Source organism: Adiantum capillus-veneris, chromosome 7, assembly GCF_014529385.1.
Source record: "Adiantum capillus-veneris isolate H3 chromosome 7, ASM1452938v2, whole genome shotgun sequence".
NCBI lineage: Eukaryota > Viridiplantae > Streptophyta > Polypodiopsida > Polypodiales > Pteridaceae > Adiantum > Adiantum capillus-veneris.
The window spans coordinates 168941340-168963258 of NC_140937.1; the positions used below are offsets into that span (position 1 = coordinate 168941340).

At 39.8% G+C, this 21919-nt stretch overlaps 1 protein-coding gene across 5 annotated transcripts; it reads right to left on the reverse strand.

Moving 5' to 3' along the window:
- Positions 1-2236: 2236 nt before the first annotated feature.
- On the reverse strand, positions 2237-21091 carry LOC147455023 (protein ABIL1-like). 5 transcript variants are annotated; one of them, XM_086516889.1, is made up of 9 exons: positions 20724-21090; positions 20439-20521; positions 20195-20345; positions 20018-20120; positions 19864-19938; positions 17000-17087; positions 16856-16899; positions 16702-16772; positions 2237-2507 (listed from the first exon to the last, which is right to left on the reverse strand). In XM_086516889.1, the coding sequence occupies exons 1-9, from the start codon at positions 20823-20825 to the stop codon at positions 2325-2327; spliced, it is 900 nt and encodes a 299-aa protein (XP_086373015.1). In that variant the 5' UTR covers positions 20826-21090; the 3' UTR covers positions 2237-2324. The 5 variants fall into 5 exon arrangements, with proteins under 5 accessions (XP_086373015.1, XP_086373014.1, XP_086373018.1 ...); XM_086516888.1 differs by having other exon boundaries at positions 16702-16775; XM_086516892.1 differs by having other exon boundaries at positions 2237-2483; positions 16702-16775; positions 20724-21089.
- Positions 21092-21919: the final 828 nt, after the last annotated feature.

Sequence of the window (21919 nt, forward strand, 5' to 3'; positions counted from 1 at the left end):
GTAGCTAGAGAGCGGTGTGCTCTACCACTTTTTGTATCCTCAAGAATGTGCCTTGAGATTATTTCTTATTTCCATACATTTCTTGCATCAGTCTATGATTTTCTACTTAGATTGCCTTGAAAGTCTTTTTGAATCATTAAATTTTTAAAAAGATTATCTCAAATGTCCACTCAATTTTCCTTAAAATGAAGCGACATGAACATTGATTTTTTAAGTTTTGAAAGTTTCCCAACATAATATCTATTATTTTATTCATTTCCTCAAAGTTTGCAAAGATCTAGATTGTTTACTTAATTTGCCTTGAGAAAAAACGCCTAAATAATGGGATTTCAGCCTTTTGTGCAAAAGGATGAAAAACACTGAACTTGAGTATTTTTTTTATAAGATAGCATTTAATACAATGTTTGGTGTTTTTTCTTGGTGCCCAATCCACACATGAGATTGTTTAAAAGATGTCCTTTTTGTTAAACCGGGTGGAGCTTATGCAAAGTAGATCGAGGGAGGAGAGTACTATCATAGCTCTAGCTCTATGATGGTGGTCAATGCCAATCACACCAAGCAGTAGCCGTAAGTAGCGATGTTGAGGTTGGGCTAGGGTTGCTAGCATATTTGACTTTTGTTTGTATTCCTTGATAGGAAAGGAGATTGAATGTATAAGAGAGAGAGCTCCCATAGCCAAGAGACCCCACATGATGCCAAGACTATCCCTGGGAGATAATAAGATTCCTTTGTGCTAAGAATAAGAAGAGAATGGCTTGTTAAGTGCTCAACAAGGAGAAAAATTGCGCACATACATATAATGTATAAGCTTCAAGAGAGCAATGAGTTTCCACGTACACATGGAAAAAAATGCCATGTGAGATTGGAATCCTTTTTTTACATCCACCTTCTCTCTCTCTCTCTCTCTCTCTCTCTCTCTCTCTCTCTCTCTCTCTCTCTATCAACCTCCTTCCTATATTTTAGTGGCTCAACATTTACCTCCCTCTTTATGGTCTCCAAAAATTGAACCAATATTTTATGTTGGATAGGTTTTTTAAAGTTGGGACGTCTCTACTCGCCACTAGCTATTGTTAAGGCACTTGCTCTCCCTTTTTCCAAGTGCTACTTATCATGTAAGAAGCTATTTCTCTTACTCTTGGATACTAATGCACAATGCTCATAAAATTGATTCACTTCAAAATGTGCATTATTAAGTCCCTCTCTCTTTCTCATTTGTAGAGAGGGAAACCTTCACATCAATTGGTAAGCATCTTGAGATCTTTTGTTAATTAGAAGCCTTGCATAAAGGACTATAAAAAACAGACGATCAATGGACCTAGCAATTTGAGATTGAGTACATTAATGTCTATTACTTAGTTAAATGTTAATTACATCGATAGAAAGTCATGCTATCGAATTCACAAGTCACGGTATCAAAGTTCCTAATAGGTATAGATGGGCTACATCAAATTGCCTACATTGATATCTATTTTTCAATGAGACATAAAGTACAAGTTATAGCCTTCTAAATGGGCTACATGAAATTTACCTTGGTGTCTGATTTTCAATCGAACTTGAGGTCATGTGCTTGCAATGCTCTTTAACTAAACTAAAATCTACACGAGATACAAAAACTAAGTGACCAAATGTAAGAACCTTTGTAGATCAAGGAGGACTAGAAGACATAAGAGAAGAAACCTCTTCTATTTCTAGGTTACGTTTCTTGACCATGGATTTTCTAGAGCTTGGATCTTGAAGCTATACTCCTCCCCCCCTCTCCCTCAAGATAGATTTATCAACATTGTCAATCAGGCCTCCCATCAAACCAACCGGAGCCGGCAAGGAGAGTCACTTTTGTCCATGTGCAATTTTGACTCTTCCGCTCTCACAAATTATGTAAAAACCATTGCCAGGTAAACCTCTAGCCCCCACAACCACTTCAGGTGATAGTAATTATCCATTCTTTGCAAGACATGAACACAACAAGACTCACAAAACGATGATGCTTCACAAAGAGTTTAAACCTTAATTGGTGAAAACATCAAAAATACGCAAGTTATAAAAAACACCAAATTCAAGCATTTTGTTGTCATCAAAGACTGCATTGAGGGAATTTAAGTCGGATATGAAAGAGGAAAGGTAGAGACGATAGGTCATGGCTATAAAATTGCACATTTATGTGTGTGTGTGAGAGAGAGAGAGAGATTTGAAAAAGTGCAAGACAACATCAGCAAGGTGAGTGAATATAGATCACATAAATCGAAATGATCCCTTGTTATTCCATTTTTCTCAACATTGGGCACACATACACAAGTAATGTAATATATAACAATCATTCCAACAGGCTATGATTGCTTGGATAAGTCAACAGATTTAGATTTAAGTCCTTTGGTTCTTCCCAAAAAGGAGACAAATGGAATTCTGCAAAATGCGGTCCCTTCTTTATGCTCCACATCCATCATGAACAATGATCCCAAAGTTTTTGAAGAAGGGGACATGAGTTTCTGCAATTGAGATACTTCAATCACCTTTGAAGGAAAAAGCATTGAAATTCAATGAGAGACAAGCAAGATTGCAAATCTGAGATGTTGCAATCCACAAAATGTGTGGGTATGTTTTTTTTTGAGTTTTTGAAAGTTAATACTACGCATTTAGGAATCATATTAATGCTAAAGCATGAGTGAATTGAATTATCTTCTCTCTCTCCAAACAGAGGAGAAAGAAGCGGGAAATCCAGAAGAAAACACAAGGCACAACTTCCGCTTCGTTCATTCCCTCACCTCCCCCTCTTAAATGTTACATGTTACTTAGTGCCAAGGCTTGCTCGTGGAAGGCCTTGGCACTAACTAACACAAGGCATTTACGAGGAGGAGGTGAGGGGATCAACGGTGAGGAAGTCACTTACGAGATCTCAAGGCGGGATCAACCAAGACACCGGGAAAAAAATAAGGCCGGACTAAATTTCAGAATTTACACACAATTTCAGAATTTCAAAATGTGCACTGTGTATTGCATTAAATTAAAAATTTATGCATTGCCCAATTTTGACAAATTTTGGAATTTGTGTATCATATTTTAAAATGTGGCATATGCATATGCTCTAAATTCTCTCTAACAATGCCAATTACCAAATTCAGAGTCTTGTTCAATTGCACATATGGGAAGGAAGTGCAAAGCGGAATGGGAATTTTTCAAGAGAGTGAATTTGTTAGCAAGAGGGCAGTATACTTGCAAGTACAAGTTTTGCCCCATGTCTCGGATGGGGGACCTGACCGCATCAAGACGCATATGCTTGGGTTGAAGGGCCATGGGATTGACAAAAGGTGTGTCACAAACTGATGACGTGGCTCACACACACACACACACACACACACACCCCTGTGGGGGGCTGAAATGGTGGCTGGCAGCAGGGAAAACCCTAAATGCTGACGTGGCTGGCTATACCCGAACGGAGGCAGTGCCACGTGGCAGGCTGTACGGACGACCAGCGGCAGTTTTGGGCGATGCTTTTTCTTTGCGCAAGGCTGGTCATGCTGGTTGCTTTATTTTATGCTGTAGTTTTTGAAGGTTGCTTTATTTTATTAAAGCAAGAAAGAAAGAACATTTGCTTTATTTTTACGCAAGGGTTGAGAGAGAGAGTAATTCCCTCTGCTTTATTTTTACTAAGCTTTTGATTTCCAGCTTTTGGGGCTCTGCTTTTGGCATCCCTTGTACTCTTTAAATAAGTGGGTAGGCCAAGCACAACTCTGAGGATCTGGATGCAGAGTCTGAGTGTCAGCGCCGCCTGCCCGCACTCTTGTACTTTGAACTCAAATTAATACAAGAAGAAATACCGAAAAGGGCGCCAGTCTTTGGGGCCAATAACTCTAGGCATGGAACTCCGTCGGGGGCCAGTGTCGAATTAATTGTGAATTGTGAACTATTTTGAAGTGGTTATTTGTGCTATCGCGGTAGATTCTCGACTTGGAGTGTCCAAGTCTGTTACAATGGTATCAGAGCACGGCCGATTTCTCTTCTACAGGAAATCCGATCCCTAATATTTTTTCCGTGGCACCTATGGCTTCAGGCAAAGATCAGTCGACTCCCTTTGCATCTGGAGATGCGGGAAGGGATCACAATGAAGATTCCGGCAAGGAGCATGGCCCGCCTCGGCCTACTCAGGCGGAGCGTCAAGAGATGGAACGCCGACAATTGATCGGCGATGCAACAAAGATGATGCTTAATTTTGCCAAGGACCTGAAATTGGCTAAATATATGAGCAAGACTTCTCTTGAAGAGGTGCACACGCAGTGGCAGAAAACTACAAAACCACCCCAAAACCCGCTCTCAAGAAACCTCCTACTCCCAGGAAGTATACAAAGAAAGAATTAGAAGAGGTGGTTGATGCACGAATTGCTCAACTTTTTGAAAGCACGGCAAAAAACAAAAGAAAGGCACTGACTTCCCGGGCTATTTGGGTCGTCAATCGACGTTTGAAAAGGCAAAGAAATAGAAGAAGTGTGTTCGATTTGAAGGAGTACCCAATTCTTCTTCTTCTTCTTTTGATAGTTCTTCTAGTTCATCTGACTCGAGCAAAGAAGACCGAAAAGGCAAAAAGAGAAGCAAGAAGCAACCTTCTTGCTTCGGAAAGGGCAAGAAAAAGGCAAAGAAGTCTAAATCTCGCCCCGTGAGTGACAGTTCTACAAAGGACTCGTCTACAGACAGTTCAGACTCTGACGACAGCAACTTTTATGCAAAAAAGAAGAATTTTTATAAAGCCAACCCGTATGACTTTTTGGAAGACAAAAGCAAGAAAGTCCGAGAGTTTAAGGAAGGTGGACAGTCAATTAAATTTGACACGTTTTCTCGTTATAGAGATGCTTCGAAGGCTTTGTCTTTTGTACAGCAGTTTGACATCGCTTTCGCGGGAGGGCATTACTCAGAGCACTCTAAGATTCGAAGAGCTGCCTCTTACTCTAAGGGGAATGCTCGAACTTGGTGGTCCACGCTTCTATTAAGCAAGACTGCGCCAATTAAATGACTGAAATTCAAGAGGCTTTTTATTTCTTCTTGGTTGACTCGAGAGTATGAACGCGATATACGAACTGCTTGGAACCATCGTCAAATGACCAAGAAGGATACAGTGGACGCTTATTGCGAGAGATTTTGGAGCTCTTTTCTACCCGCCTCGTCATTTAAGAAGATCTCGTTCAAGGAACAGATTGAGCGGTTTACCTTGGGTCTTCCTACAAAGATCCGAGATCACTACTTGGAACAAAAGTTGGCTTCCATTCAGGAGTTGATGAGTCATGCAAAACAAGGTTTTGCCATTCACTCAGGCAGTTTGACCTACCCCACAGATGAGATCATGACACAAAGAGCTGAACAGACTTCGACAAATGAAAGTAGAAACAGGAAAAGCAACCCAGGAAAGAAAGATGCACGACCCAAACTCACTCCTCAGGAGAGTTCACTACATCAAGGGAAGTGCTTTGGATGCGGGGAAACTGGACATATCTCCGCGAAGTGCCCTAAAAAGGCACAGAAAGAACAGAACAACAAGGATGATGAAAGGCCTGAGAGTTTGAGAGTAGCTGAGGAGCGTGGAAGAAAAGGCAAGATGAAAACAAGACTTGTTCCAGATTGGGTACCGATCTTAAAACGTTGGACGAGAGTACAGAACTTTGCCGAGCTTGGGGCAAAGTGAAAGACCAAGAAGCCCCGATCTTCTTTGATGGAGGAGCAAAGGCCAACTTCATTTCACCAGAATTGGCGGCGCGGCTCGAGATCACTCCCAATCGGATGGGACCACTTGCAGAGGCAGTTCTAGCGGCACTAAGCAGGGACGTAGCCATTCCACCTGTCATTGACAAACTTTGGTTGCATTGTCAGGGGTATTTGGGGCATAAGGACTTTTACATAATGCCTTTGGAAGGTTGTGATGTCCTCTTGGGAATTCCTTGGTACCACAAGAACAACGTCGTGGTCGACTATCGGGCGAGGAAAGCGACATTGACCATAGAGAAGGGCAGAACCATTGTACTCGATATAAAACTTAAGGGCGAGTCTGTCCCTATTGTATCGGCTTCGGCCATTTCTAAATTAATGAAATCCAGTTTGTTTGTTTGCTCGATCTTTTTGAAAGAGTTGAGTGATGAGGATAGCACAAATATGTATGAACTTGATAAAGAACGCCAAAGATTTTCTCCACTCTCATGCCGATTGCTTCTCAGAGGGCCTGCCAGGCGAGTTACCACTCGCTCACCCTGAAGATCATACTATTGATCTGATACCTGGAAGCTCGCCACCGAACCGGCCACCTTACCGTGTGAGCCGAGCCCAGAACGAGCCCAGAACGAAGAGATTATGAACCAAGTGAAAGACCTCTTGGAAAAGGGTCTTGTCCAGCCTAGTACTTCACCGTATTGCTCTCCAGTGTTGTTGGTTTTGAAGAAAGACGGATCTTGGAGAATCTGCATTGATTATAGAGCTCTCAACAAAATAACCATCAAGAACAGATTTCCGATTCCAAGGATCGATGATATCCTTGACCGACTCAGGGATCCTCGTGCTTTAGCAGGATCGACTTGAAAAGTGGATATCATCAAATCCGAATCGCGCCAGGAAATGTCTACAAGACAGCCTTTCGGACGACTTTTGGGTTATTTGAGTTTTTGGTGATGCCTTTTGACCTAACCAATGCTCCTGCGACATTTAATCGGATGATGGACAGGATTTTTCGAGAGTACAGGCTATTTGTTGGCACTTTCTTTGACGACATCATTGTTTTCTCCAAGGATGAGGCAGAACAAAGAGATCATCTGCTTCAAGTCTCTCAGGCATTACGAGACCACAAGTTAGTGATCAATGCGAAGAAAAGTGAATTTTTCCTACCAGAGATAGACTTTTTGGGACACATTGTGTCAGCAGGAGTGCAAATGGATCCGGCCTAGATAGAGACTATCCGTGATTGGCCCAATTTGAAGAACGTCCATGAAGTTAGAAGCTTCCTGGGATTCTGTTCGTACTACAGGTTGTTCATTAGAAAGTTTGCAGAGGTTGCTTCCCCTTTGCAGATCTTGACACAGAAAGGAGTCCCTTTCTCGTGGGGGACCCACAGAGGTGACTGCCTTTCAGACTTTGAAAGAGAAATTGACTACGGGACCAGTTTTGACTTTGCCGGACTTCCAGAAATCATTTGAAGTATATCATGATGCTTGTGGTCGTAGTTTGGGTGCGGTCTTAATGCAAGAAGGCCATGTCATTGCTTACGAGGGCCGATTGTTCTCAAGGCCGGAATTGACAGCACAGATTTATGAGAGAGAGCTTTTGGCGGTTATCCATGCTCTTACTCAGTGGGGGCACTACCTACTCGGAGCAGATTTTACTGTCTTTACGAACCATCAAAGTTTACGCTACAGAGATACTTCTTTTGCCCGAGACTCAAGAAGGATGTGGACGAGTTTGTGCGCAGGTGCTTGGTATGCCAGAAGGTCAAGTTTGACAGGCATAAAGCACAGGGATTGTTACAACCTTTGCCCATACCCACCCGCCCCTGGGAAAGTATTGCAATGAATTTCATTTTTTATCTTCCGAGAACACAGAGGGGTCACGATGGTATCTGGACTGTTATTGACAGATTTAGCAAGCAGGCTCATTTCATTCCAGTGAAGAAAACAGTCAAGCCGGATCACTTATTAGCGAGACTGTTTGTGGCCCAAATTTTCAGATTACATGGAATGCTTGATACGATTGTCTCCGACAGGCACCCAGATTCACGAGTTTGTTTTAAAAGGCAATTTGGGAGATCATTGGCACGCGGTTGCAGTTCTCGTCATCTTTCCACCCGTAGACTGACGAGCAATCTGAGATTGCCAATCCAGTGATTTTAGATTTATTGAAGTCTTATATCTCGGATCAAAAGACTCAATGGGAAAAGTATCTACCTTTGGTGGAATTTGCCTACAACAACACAATACACTCTTTGACAGGAATAGCGCCATTTGAGATTATTAAAGGTACTGCGAAGGTTCCACCCTTCCTAAGCACGAAAGATAAGATTTTTTAAGCTGATGAGTACACGCGCGACTTGGACACGGCTTTTGCCAAGGTCCGCGAGGCTTTGCAAAAATCTCAGAAAAGACAGAAAAGGGCAGCGGATTGCCATCGTCGCGATTTGAAATTGAAGGAATGATTGGGTGCTCTTACGTTTTGAGAAGGCACGCCTGAGAAAGAAGAAGGGGAAGGAGAGGCTTTTTCCAAAGCTTAGTATGAGATACTACGAACCTCTCCAAATCTCCAAAAAGATCAACGATGTTTTCTTCCGACTGAAATTGCCCGACACTTGGAGGATTCACAATGCATTTCATGTGAGTCTCTTGAAACCCTTTAAAGGTGATGTGCCTGAAGATGGGGAGCCCGTTGAGCAACCCTAAGTGGAAGAAAACGAGGAGATCCTTGTTCTTGAACAGATTTTGGCACATAAGAACAGAAAGAATAAGGGTAAAGTACGAAGGCGGTTCTTGGTTAAATTCAAGAACTATCCTGCATTGGATGCGAAGTGGATGGAGGAGGAGGACCTAGCAGATACTCCTCAAATTGTGAACCTTTACCTTGAAGCTTTTGGTTTAGCATAGTCTACTCCAAATGGAACCCCGAATTCAGCTTGGCCGGAGATCTGGTGCAGTGGGTTGCACAAGAGGGGAGTTACTCCGCTCCTTTGTCAATAGATGCCTTGATTTTTATGAATACTAGAGTCACTGATGTCTCTTTGAGCTTCAGGGATACTGAGAGCTAATAGTATTCTGTTGTACGACTTTATGAAATGGAATTCCAGAATATGAAACTGATTTGTTCTTCACTTGTTTTTTTTTTTTTTTAAGTGTAGGAACTGATAGACGAAATGACTGCAGCATTTTGGTCTAAATGATCTCAAATAGACATGGTTGCAATAGGGGTTAGTCAATCGGGTATCTATGAAGTCCTGAGTGGATCTAGATGTGATTGCTAACTGCATTGCCGATAAATCATGGTCTAAGATCCGAATAAATGTTGAATGTGATTTGTCATGTGATGTCATGTGATGTCAAGTGATGTCCTATGATGTCGTGTGATGTGACTGTCGATTGGTACATGTGCTAGATGTGTGTTCCTGTGCATAGGTACTAACAGTCAGTGTCTGCTAAGACAATTTATGGCTTCTGTCTGTTTTGCAGGTGTAATCGAGGGCAATTACAATGCTTAAAAGAGGGGGGTATGTCACAAAATGGTGATGTGGCAAACCCTAACACACACAGACACACTCCCAAAATGGGGTAGCAGAACCGGTGCAACAGGGCCGCCCCGTGAAATGCGGAAAAATCTGTTGACGTGGCAATCCGCAAATCGCGGCAAAAATTATAGAGGCTGACCAACGGCAGCTTTTGCGTGGAAAATCTATGCCAGCTTTTGGACATTGCTTTTGCTGCTTTATTGGCTACGCAAGGAGAAGCTCTTGCTTTATTTTCATTAAAGCATAAAGAGAGAGAGAGAGAGAGAGAGAGAGAGAGAGAGAAAGAACCTTTGCTTTATTTTGTGGCCAAGTATGGCTTGAGAGAGAAACCTCTTTTGCTTTATTTTCAAAGCTTTGAAGTTTCAGTTTTTGGGACAGCTTTTGAAGCTTTTGGGGGCTCTGCTTTTAGCATCCCTTTGTAACCTTTAAATACGCGGGTTGGCCTCATAACTCAGAGCATCTGGACACAGAGTCTGAGTGTGAGCGCCTGCCCGCACTCTTGTACTTTGAACACAGATTAATACAAAAAGAAATACCGAAAGGGGCGCCAGTCTTTGGGGCCAATATCTCTAGGCACGGAACTCCACTGGGCCAGTGTCGAATCAATTGTGAACTGTGAACTGTTTTGAAGTGTTTATTTGTGCTGTCGCGGTAGATTCTCGACTTGGAGTGTCCAAGTCTGTTACGGGTGGCGAATCAAAACAAGATGTAATTCCTTCCAAGTGGCTGCCTCGCTACCTCCTCGACACATGGAGGAGGATGGTGAACCGAACCAAGACGTAATTCCTTCCAAATCCATAGCAAGCAGCATATAAATGATGACAAATGAGCCATATCCAAGGGTGTATCTGTGAAGATGAATCTGATGGTTGGGTGCCAAACACTAGTAATATCTAGAGATCCAAAATAAGGAGAGGTATGTGACAAAGCATGGTGTAGAAACTATTTCCAAGGCTCAACCCCTAAAAACAATCTGCATATTATGAGCTTCGCAAGAAATTCCTTGCTTTGCATCTCTGGATCAATAATCCCGGGTCCTCCTTCCTCTCTAGGCAAAATGACAGTGTCCCAATGGACTCGTGGTCAAGTGTCAGTAGAGCCACCTAGGCCACCCCACAAGAAGTTGTGTACAAGGCACCTCAATCGGAGTCAAACGCACCACGATGCTCGAGCGAAGAGTCATGCACAATGTGGTGAACCAAGGGTCACAAGAAGAACCTAATTTGTCACAAGGGCTCTGTCAACCAAAGATAAATGCAAAGATGACCAATGGCCCAAAGTTGCTTCTTGATAGACTTTAGTACGGGTGCAAACTCATGCTAAACTGACACATCAATGCTGACATGGAAATCCAAATACCTGCAAGTCTGCCCTCAAGATAGCAATGTGAAATTATCCTACGCACCCCACTCACAATCCTCATCCCCTTCTACAAGAAAACCAAAAGACAATCCTCTCTCTCTCTCTCTCTCTCTCTCTCTCTCTCTCTCTCTCTCTCTCTCTCTCTCTCTCTCTCTCTCTCTCTCTCTCTCTCGTGTATCACTTGTGATCTATATCCATCTTTGTATTAGCTTTGTATCATTATATCAATCCTCATCCCCTTATGCCTCCCCACCTATTTCGTTTCAGTTTGAGTTTTTCAGTTCTTTGTACTTTTTGTACTCCAACATTGTATCAGAATCACCAATTGTAACTTTTTAGTCTCATAGATCACTTTGGCCTCTTGGAGACGTTAATATAACATTTTATTTCATTTCATCAACTCTCTCTCTCTCTCTCTCTCTCTCTCTCTCTCTCTCTCTCTCTCTCTCTCTCTCTCTCTCTCTCTCTCTCTCTCTTTGTGTGTGTGTGTGTTTGTGTGTGTGTGTAACAAGGTTCTATATCACAACCAGATGTACATGAGACTCCCACACATCTCATTGCTGTGTGTCACTATTCCTTGTTGTTATTCTGCATACCATGTGACTACGGTACGGGACAGTACAATGCGATGATATATACAAGACAAAACAACCATCTAAATAACCAAAGGACGAGAGTAAAATAAACAATGCAAGTCAAGTCTCATTGCTACACGAAAGAACAATCGATGATGCCTGATTCACTGGGATCCCATATTAATATGAAAGTAGACACGCACACATAGATATATATTTCGGAAACAGACACAAAAAGAATTGAAGGATTCAAAACCTTCAAATAAATGAGTGACGTCATCACTTAGGTCATAAAAGATTCCACGATTGTGCCTGCACACAGTGACTGGAAAAAAGCGTGAGCATCAAAAATTTAGTGGCGTGACCCTTGAAGATTCTATCTTGAAAGCAAAAGCCACTTTTGAAAAGAGATTCCTTCTCCATCAGTAACTTAGCGTGCAAGACAAGATACCACCTCTCTATATAAACAGAGGGCTCCTTTGTTGTAAATCATCTTCAGTTGAGCCTAGCCTTGTGTATAAGCTCCATATCGATCCTTTGCACACTTAGTGTCTTTCTCTTGTAACTCTTTGCTTGACAACATACTCCTTCCGCTTGCAATTGGTGGTGTGTGTGTATCCTGGTATCAGAGCCTATGAATATTAATATATCTCGTTGTATCTTATCTTGATCTATGCTTAAAATCTATAAGTTCATTGTTGAATACTTCTTGCTATAAAGTGATTTGCATAGACTGCTCTCTCTATCATTGTTTGTTTAAGAAGCAATTGCCATTTTCTTGAATTACGTCTAAAGGCAAGGTCGCATGGTCAGAAGGTCGTTGTCGACATTTGGGTGAAATCCATAGGCACAAATCTTAGAGAAATTCCCGCAGAAATTCCTACCTCTAAAATTTCAATGGTGTTCTTGAATAGATCATTGTCAAAAGTGACCAAGTCTCTTGCACGTCTCTCAATCGCTTGATACTTGATTAAGGAACTTAATACAGGACTTAGATTACAAGACTCGAATGCAAGACAAGGCTTGATTGCAAGAACAAGAACTAAGAGAGGACAGTCTCACAACTGGTGTTGGCAAGACTGAAGGGCTTATAGCCCAAGACCCCTATTTATACTAGTGCTTAAGGAGGTTACTTGACGAGATTAGAACTTTCTAGGTTCTTTTTTAGGAGGTTTAGAAGTTTCTATGTGCTTCCTCAAGCTAAAGGAGGTTAAGAAGCTTCTAGGTTCTTTCTTAAGTTTAAGGAGGTTAAGAACCTTCTAGGTCCTTCCTCAAGCTTCTAGAACTTTCTAGGAACTTCTAGATTCTTCTTTAAACTTCTAGAACCTTCTAGAAACTAGTAGATGCTTGTAGAATCTTTTAGAATCTTCTAGAACTTTCTTCAATCTTCTAGAATCTTTAGAACCTTCTTGAACTTTCTTCAATCTTCTAGAATCTTCCACAACTTTCTTCCAAAATCTTCCAAGACTTTTCAGAATCTCCTAGTGCTTTCTCGTAGGAGACTCAAGAAGATTGACTCTAAGTATCCATGACATTACCCCATCAAAAAACATTAAAGGAGTAGTCACAGAATCAATTGACTACAGTTGGGTAGTGGACCCAATAGAGTCAATTTGGGATATGTCAAATGCAGAACATAGGTCTGGAATCAAAGATTATGGTCATGTATTCTGCCAGGGAAATTGGGTTCACTTTGATTACTTTTATGAAGAGTCCATCTGCAAGAAGAGTTCATTCCACACAGCCTTCCATCACCTCCCATTACATATGAAAATCCTTTCAACTGTGAAGATGAACCAGAAATAGACGATTCCCAAGTAGAAATCCCTCTAGTGCCATTGCCATGGAAAATGATGAGCCAATGGAAGAAGCATCCACAAGCGCCGCCTAAACTTAAAAAACTCCCCAACTTGTGCAAGGTATAAAAAAGGAAGGTGATAATACCTTCTACAACATAGACAATCTAGAACATGAAGATATCATCCTGGCTATAGAATATATGCATAATTGGATCTACAAGAAATGTTATTTGGGCGAATGCGGCAGCAGACTGCAGTCGAAGCTGCAGTAAATGAATTTTACAAGCATTCTCAAGCGATGGTGGGAAATGCTTCTCCCCGAAGTCAAAAACTCTATTATGCGACCTGAAGGAAATGCCTCTCCTCTCTTGATCCTAATTGAAAGTATCTATAAAGAGTTCATTGGGCATTGAGAACATCAAGCAACCTTGGCATTACAGGCTTTTCATGAAGTTCAAATCTGCAACTTCTCCTCTATCCGGAACTTCTGTATTTACTGCAGAAATTTAATATACAAAGCAGGTAAATACCATTCTAGAGAAATCAAAGCAGAATTTGTGCACGAGCTGCCAAAAGCAATTACAAAATTGCTTATTGAAAATTAGATAACCAAAACCTAGATCTCCAGCTAGGTACACTTGGAGATATAATCCAAGCTTTACAGGTAGTAATACAAGAATTATGTATTCAACATTAGGCACAAAAAGAATTGGAGGATTCAAAGCCTTCAAATAAATTCTACAAACAAAACTACTAACCCAGAGACTTTGGATACACCGACAAAAAGAAGAAATGCTTGTGCAAGCATTCCAAGAAGAGCAAAAGGGCGAAGAAATTCAAGAGAAGACCCAAGCATCGATTTTTCTGGAAACGTGAGTCCACGTCTCCAAAGAATGATAATAAATGTTTTATTTGTGGCAAAACAAGTCATTGGGCTTCCGAATGCCCCAAAAAGGAAAAATTGGTAGCATTGAAAAACATGATCCTTGAAGATGGGTATAGCTACTCAGAGCTATTCTCTTCCGACTTCTCAGATTTTGAATTCAGCATCGTTCAATTTGAGAGTAGATCTTCTTCATCAGTAAGCAACAACTACGAATCCGACTCAAGCTCTGAAGATCGTCCTATTGCTCTTAATGTAATGAGTTTAGAAAACTTCATGCCCACTCCCTTTAATCCTCAACAGTGGCAAAAAAATTTTAAAGAAAAATAACAATACAAGTTTGAAGATTCAAATTCAAACGACTCAGATTCCTCTCCCGAATCTGAAAGAATAGGAAAAAAAGCCTTCACTAAGAAAAACCACAAAGAGGTATCTATTTTTCAGAAGCAACTTAAAATTTCTCTAAAAGAAGCTGATAAACCTAAAGCACCCGCTCTAGAAAGAATGATTATTCCAGCTTTAGCCAAGAAAATGAAAATGAAGCAAATCAAAAAAAATAAGTCTCTCTTTGATCATAATTTTATCAACAATCTAGTCTCAGACAAAATAAAAGCTAGATCCATCCATGAGTTGCCGCCTGGAAGAGAACCCTCCTCTTCCTCTGGTTCCGATGATGAAAACCCCGAACATCCCCAAGATCTTCCCTCTACATCACAACAACCCCCTAGTCTATCATATAAAGAATTTCTCCACAAAGAAAAAGAATTACGACAGCAAACAGCAACTACAATTCAGACTCATGCTTTGAGGATTGTCCCATAGCTCTTAATGTAATGAGCTTGGAAGATTCAAAGTCAAACAATTCAAATTTCTCCCTCGACTCTGAAAAATCAAATAAAAAGACCTTCTTAAAGAAAAGTTACAATGAAGTAACTACATTTCAGAAACAACTAAAAGCTGCTCTGAAGGACGTTGATAAACCTAAGCCATCAGCTGTAGAAAGAATGCTTATTCCAGCTTTAGCCAAGAAAATGAAAATGAAACAAACTCAGGAAAATAAGCCCCTCTTTGATCATCACTTTATCACCAATCTGGTCTGAGGCAAAATCAAAGCCAAATCAACCCATCAGCTACCATCCGGAAGAGAACCCCCCTCTCCTTCCAGTTTTGATGATGAAACCATCGATTCTTCCCTCGGTATAACAAAAACTCCCTGGTCTATCATACAAAGAGTTTCTCCAAAAAGAAACATCATTACGACAAAGAGAAGAATTGCTTGAAAAGCAACAAGCTCTACTTCAATGGGAAACCAATTTGCAAGAAAGAGAGAAAGCTCTCCTCCCTAGGCGAGGTGAGAAATATCCACTATATCCACCAACCTCACCAGCTCCAGTTATAACCTCTCCAGTTCCATAAGATATTTTGCTACCAAAAGAACAATCACCAGAAACAGTCGAAGAGCCAACACCAAAAGGTAATCTACTATCCAAAGAAGACATACGGAGCCTTAAGAAAACCTTATACATATATATATATATATATATATATATATATATATATATATATATATATATATATATATGTATATATATATATGTATATATATGTATATATATATATATGTATATATATGTATATATATATATATATGTATATATATGTATATATGTATATATATGTATATATATATATGTATATATATATATATATATGTATATATGTATATATATATATATATATATATATATATATATATATATATATATATATATATATATATATATATGTATATATATATATATATACATATATATATCTATACATATATGTATATACATATATATATATATATATATATATATATGTATATATATATATATATATACATATATATATCTATACATATATGTATATACATATATATGTATACATATATCTATACATATATGTATATGTATATATATACATACATATATCTATATGTATATATGTATATGTATATATATACATACATATATATATATGTATATATGTATATGTATATATATACATACATATATATATATATGTATATATATATATGTATATATGTGAATATATATGTATATGTATACATATATATATATATATATATACATATATATATATACATATATATATATACATATATATATATATATATATATATATACATATATATATATATATATATATATATATACATATATATATATATATATATATATATATATACATATATATATATATATATATATATATATATATATATATATGTATATATATACATATACATATACATATATATATGTATATATATACAAATATATGTGTATATACATATACATATGTATATGTATATGTATATATATAGAGAGAGAGAGAGAGAGAGAGAGAGATCACAATCACTTTCACTATTCTTGACATAAATTTACTTAATCTATTGATCTACGGTAAAATTTTGTTCTAAGCTTATGAGCTAGCTTATGTAGGCAAATTGGAGACAAGGAACTTGTTCCACAAACATTCAGGAAGCCCAATGTTATAGTCATCTTTAACAAGGGTGCCCGATGTCCTCTGTTTTTGACAATGAAGTGTCAACTATCAGAAGCTTAAATAACACTTTAAAAGGCCTATAGGTATCTGTAAGACTGCAACCATTCATCTTAACAAAAGGTAGGGACCTTCTTTATAACTTTCGAATAGCATCGCATGCATGCAGTGTAAAATAAATGGGGAGACTTTACAAGAAGCAATTACATTGATGTAGGCCTTTGTAAATAACCAGTTAATAGGTGCAAGCATCCAAAATAGATAAAGCGAGTGAGTACATGCCTTGACAGAGGGACTGAAAGGTTGATTGCACCTGGGAGTTTGCCCACTGGACAAAGAACGTATAAAATGTTCTGCTATAATGGCGAAAGAAACATGGAATGCCTTTATCAGTATGGTACGGGATATATAAGTAGGAGAAAAATGTAGAAGTAACCTTGTTTATTGAAAGAGTCGTATTTGTCCTCCATAGACGTTGACCTTTAAATATATCAACAAAAGAAAACTCCCCATGACTAACTCTAAAAAGCCCTTTGGTAAACAATCATGAACTGTGTCGTAGATTGTCAGTATCTCTCACCTTTTAGCACCTAGCAAACCCTTTGAAGCCGCAGATGATGATGATTCAAATGCCAAGTACCATGAAAGACTCTTCAAAGTGCTGGAATCTGCATAAGATTGCCATAAATTGTATTGCCAAAAAGCCTTGACACAAAGCGCTAAAGGTACAATTGTTCATCAATAAGTGAGCTTAGAATCACACGTTACCAAAAACAGGAAGTTCCATTAAAAAATTGCAGGTTACAAAAGCTAAGAAGTTCCGAGATGATAAAACATGCCGTAAAACTACATTTGGAAGGGAGACTGATAGTAGACAAGAAACATGAAGTTCCAAATTCGAAGGTAAAATTAAGCAATACTCTAAGGCCAGGCAAACATAGCACATGCGTCTTGATGGACAGAAACTACCTCACACAGGCCAGGTACAGCCACAAAAGGCCCTCAAACTGGCTCTAGGAGATATGGGGGCACTATCAGCTCTACGGAGAGGATGAACAAAGAGGTGATAAACTCTACCGGAGTGTGCATGCAAGGTGCATAGGAACCTTGATTGGAGGAGCAACTCCTAGTACAGTGTGCTCTCAATAGGTTTTCCCAGTCAGGACCAGATTTGGTCCAGTTTGCAAGAGCACTCCAGTTTTGATCCAGTGACTCATGACTCTCCATTTATTATTCTAGGTCGTGGGTGATTTGTGGGTAGTCAGGCAGGGGGCACCCATTTGGGGCGTTGTACCACTTGGTGTGAGCAACTATGCCCGTGAGATGTTTATTTCTGTAAAAAAATCTCTTGGAAAAACTGAGAGAGAGAGAGAGAGAGAGAGAGAGAGAGAGAATTGAAATGAAATGTTATATTAACGTCTTCAAAAGGCCAAAATGACCTATGAGACCACTCTGTTACAAAATAGTGCATCCAATACCATGTCTGGGTACAAAAGAAATAGAACAAAAATACTACTACTAGAATCCATCCTAATCTGCACTCTGGATGGAGAGAGAGAGAGAGAGAGAGAGAGAGAGAGAGAGAGAGAGAGCGCAGTATGACACACACACAAAGCAAGAAGACTCCCAACGGTCTTTACCTATTCCAGATCGACCAAAGGAGCCTATAGCTATGGACTTCATATTTGACCTATGGAAGACTCAGGGTGGGCATGATGGCATATGTACTGTCGTGGATAGGTTTAGTAAGCACGCTCACTCTGTACCAGTAAAGAAGACAGTGAAGGGCGATCACCTGGCTAAATTGTTTGTATTGCACATCTTTTAAATTCATGGGATGCCTAAATCTAATGTTTTGGATAAAGACTACCACGTTTACAAGCTTATTTTGGAGAGCAATGTGTGAAAATGTGGTACTACACTCATTCTCGTGGTTCCACAAACGGATGGGATGTCAAAAATTACCAACTCTGTGGTACTAGACTTGTTTAATTGTTGCATCTCTGAAAACAAGTCTCAAAGGGAGCAATATTTGCCATTGGTGGAGTTAACTTATAACAACATTGTCCATACATCAACAAGGAAAACACCATTCGAGATTGTCAAGGGTGGCAAGAAGATTCCGTCTTTCTTGTGCACCAAGGGCAAGATTTTCCTTTTCCAGGTTAAGGAGGCTTTGTAGTCTGTGGAAATCTTAAGAGGGGCACAAGAAAGCAGTAGACAAGCATCGACACCGTTGCACTTGAAGGAAGGTGATTGGGTGCTTCTTAAGTTTGAGAAGGCACGATTGAGAAAGAGGAGCTTTATGCAAACCTAAGTATGCAATACTATGGGCCCTTATAAGTCTCCCAAAAGATATTGATGTCTCCTTTAGAGGGGAACTAAGCTCCACTCACTGTGTCTCGTCTACAGTTTTTTGTATAAAACAAATTCAGTACTTGTTTCAGTTCAGTCATGGTGTGTTGTCTATTTTACCGCCCTGTCAATGACTCCCCGGTTACATAGGGAATGTCTCTTAGCCCTTACATAGGAGACAGAGAAGCAAATAGAGGCTAGAGAGAAAAAGAGAGAAGAGAGATTCAACATCGTTATGGGGTCCCTACCAACCCTCTCAAGAGCCTCCTATACAAGAGAACTATACCTAAATGCATATGCCATCAAAGTACCATCGATGAAGATCCAATCGATATTTCACCCCCAAGAATGCTCCAATCTCGTTTCCAATACCCCAAGTCACTTTTCCGAAGAGACACCTCTTGCGGCTGGTTTCAATGAACATGTAAGGTTCCGATGCAAATTACTTGGCTGAAAATGAAGTCTTCTTGGTCAAATTTTCAGAGTTCAACTCAGAAGACCTTCCTATAGCTGACAGCCTGCATTTCAGGACTCGAATTCACATGATCTAAGGGCCTGATTTCTTCTAGTGGACCAAATTGCCAGCAATCCCAGATCTGAGCATGGGCTACAAAAACACAAAGACTGTCACCTATGTCAGGGGTCGTCTATGGCTACAAATGATGGGAAAATTCCCTGGTCTAATGGAGCTGCCAGGCAACGAGAATCTGGCTGAGATAGGTTGCCCTAGTTGACTTGTTCTATTGTTGCAAAAAGCCGCAAAACTGCCAACGGATGGGGCTCTTGAGGCAGGTAAATGTTTGAGCCCTTTAATGAAGTTTAGTCGAACAAAAGCTATGAAAGATCCCATGTCGAAACTCATGAATGAAATACCCTTAATAACTAAGTGAGTGTCAAAACATGCTCACACATCACATGCTCTGTGCCTGATTTGTATGATACCACAACCGCGCATGCAGCTAGTCTAGACTACATACCAACGCTACCAGATGCCAAACATGCTTTCAAACAACTACTGTAGCTTCTCTATTTTTTAACCAATGATAATCAATCCATACTCCACATTCTTATAACCTGGCGAAACCTTACCTGATCCAGCATTAACTTGGAAAATTTCCTGAAGTTTCCCTGGTGATAATTGTGGCAGAGACGGGAAATGTTTCCCTGAAATGAGATATCATAAATGAAAACAAGATCATGCAACAATTATCGAGCCTTCTTTTTTTTTGCACAAAGCATTGACCTCCAGAATTGTAATGCTTGAGATATATTGGCTTCCTTGGTTTCATTTGTTGACAACGTGTTAATCCTTTGCGATCACTCTTCTCATGGCATGCACTCAGCCTCTACAAATCCAGAAGTATTTATGAGGCTCACTAACTATCAATACAATAAAGTGTGGCATATGAAGACATCCTACCGCTGTAACACACGCTGTTCGAAGATCCAATTTAGAAATCTCAACATCGAGCAAAGATAAGGACTCATCCAAATGAGATGCTACTGTCCCAAGATGGTCCACTGACTTCACAAGAGCTTTGGCACAATAATCTTGCAAGCTTGGTTGGATCCTGTTTGAACCACAAAACAAATTCCCCCTTGAAAACTAAAATCCCAAATGTATCTTCTCGTATGCTCACAAATAACATCACTTAGATGCATACGTGTTCTTTTGATTGCTGTGCAGATAAGCCACCTCATAATACTCTGCAGCTGAATGGAGAAGCAGACGCAAATTCCTTAGCTCCTGTACCAAAACGAGATGCACATGATTGAGCACCACACAACAAGCTCGTGAAGTGGGATTGTCTAATCCGAACAACTTAGTATACATATAGTAATATTTGGATCAAATATCATTGTAATGCTCTCTCTATCTCTACTAACTAAACAACAAACGGATTTGATCAATTTAAGGGTTGCAGATGCTTGTTGATGGAGAAGGGTACCTGCAGAGCTGTAGTGAAAAGATCCTGGTTGTGGCTGTGTGGATGACTCCATGGCAATGGCAAGGGTAAGGGCAACGGTTCCGACTGACTTGCACGTGCCATGCCGAAGTGTGGCAGGAGTAGGCAAAGGTGAAGAAAGCGGCCGCCTGCTGATCTTCATGGTTGGTGCCGTTATGAGTGCTCCAGGGAGATGAGGCTTGCACTCGAAGCATGCGATGCTGAAGATGATGATGTGAGAAATGGACACCATCATTTGCCACGCGCGAGTTTTCAAAATTCCCAAGTGCAGTGAACGTATATGAGGAGTGTTTTAACGTATTTGAGGAGGAAAACTCTGATACTACCAGGATAAAGGGTTGTCTTCGTGCTACAGAACGGTTATGTAGAACGGTTATGTAGAGGAGTCCAATGGTAGAGGAGAACATTGGACTGCAATATATAAACTTCATTGCAAAACATGTAGTTAACATAAACTTAAGGAAGCAATTCCAAACTCAAAAAATATAAAAAACATCAACAGACTATAAAAATTAAAATTAAACTACACTATCGACCTCATAATCGTGTATGGGTGTCGTCCAATTGTGTAAGATGGAAGACAACATTTGTGTCAAGCTACATAAAACAATGTGAATAGTTAAACATTTCGTATCGCAGTGAAGCGTCACAGCATGAAAATGCTAATATACAATGCACATCATGCAGAATTGCCATACAAAAGTATGGTGTGGAGTTGGCATTGTGGTCTCTCCAAAAAAATTATACGAAACAGAAGTTGTGTCCTGTCCCGTAGGATTTATGTGTTGAACCAAGCAAATTCATAAGCATGAGGAATTGGATGTAAATAACGGATCTTGCAATGTTGTCGAACTAAAGTCATGGTGTCCGCTGATGTGAATATATGTCCTTTTTGTCACACACAAAACAAGAGTTAACACAAAAATACAAAAGATACAAGAGATAGATTAAACTTAAAGAGAAGCACATGTAACTTTACATTCTACATCATAGAGGGTGTAGGATTTATTGTAGTGATGAGTTCTCAATTCGAAGACCCCAGTGGAACCTAGTGAAGCACGTCACTAGCATGAACCATCTTATAAATTGCAAAGTTTACATATCTAGATCATTAGCAATTGTCTTCTTTTGAAAACATAGCTGTTGTCGAGGAGGTGACGGGTGTCAGGCTTTTCCGA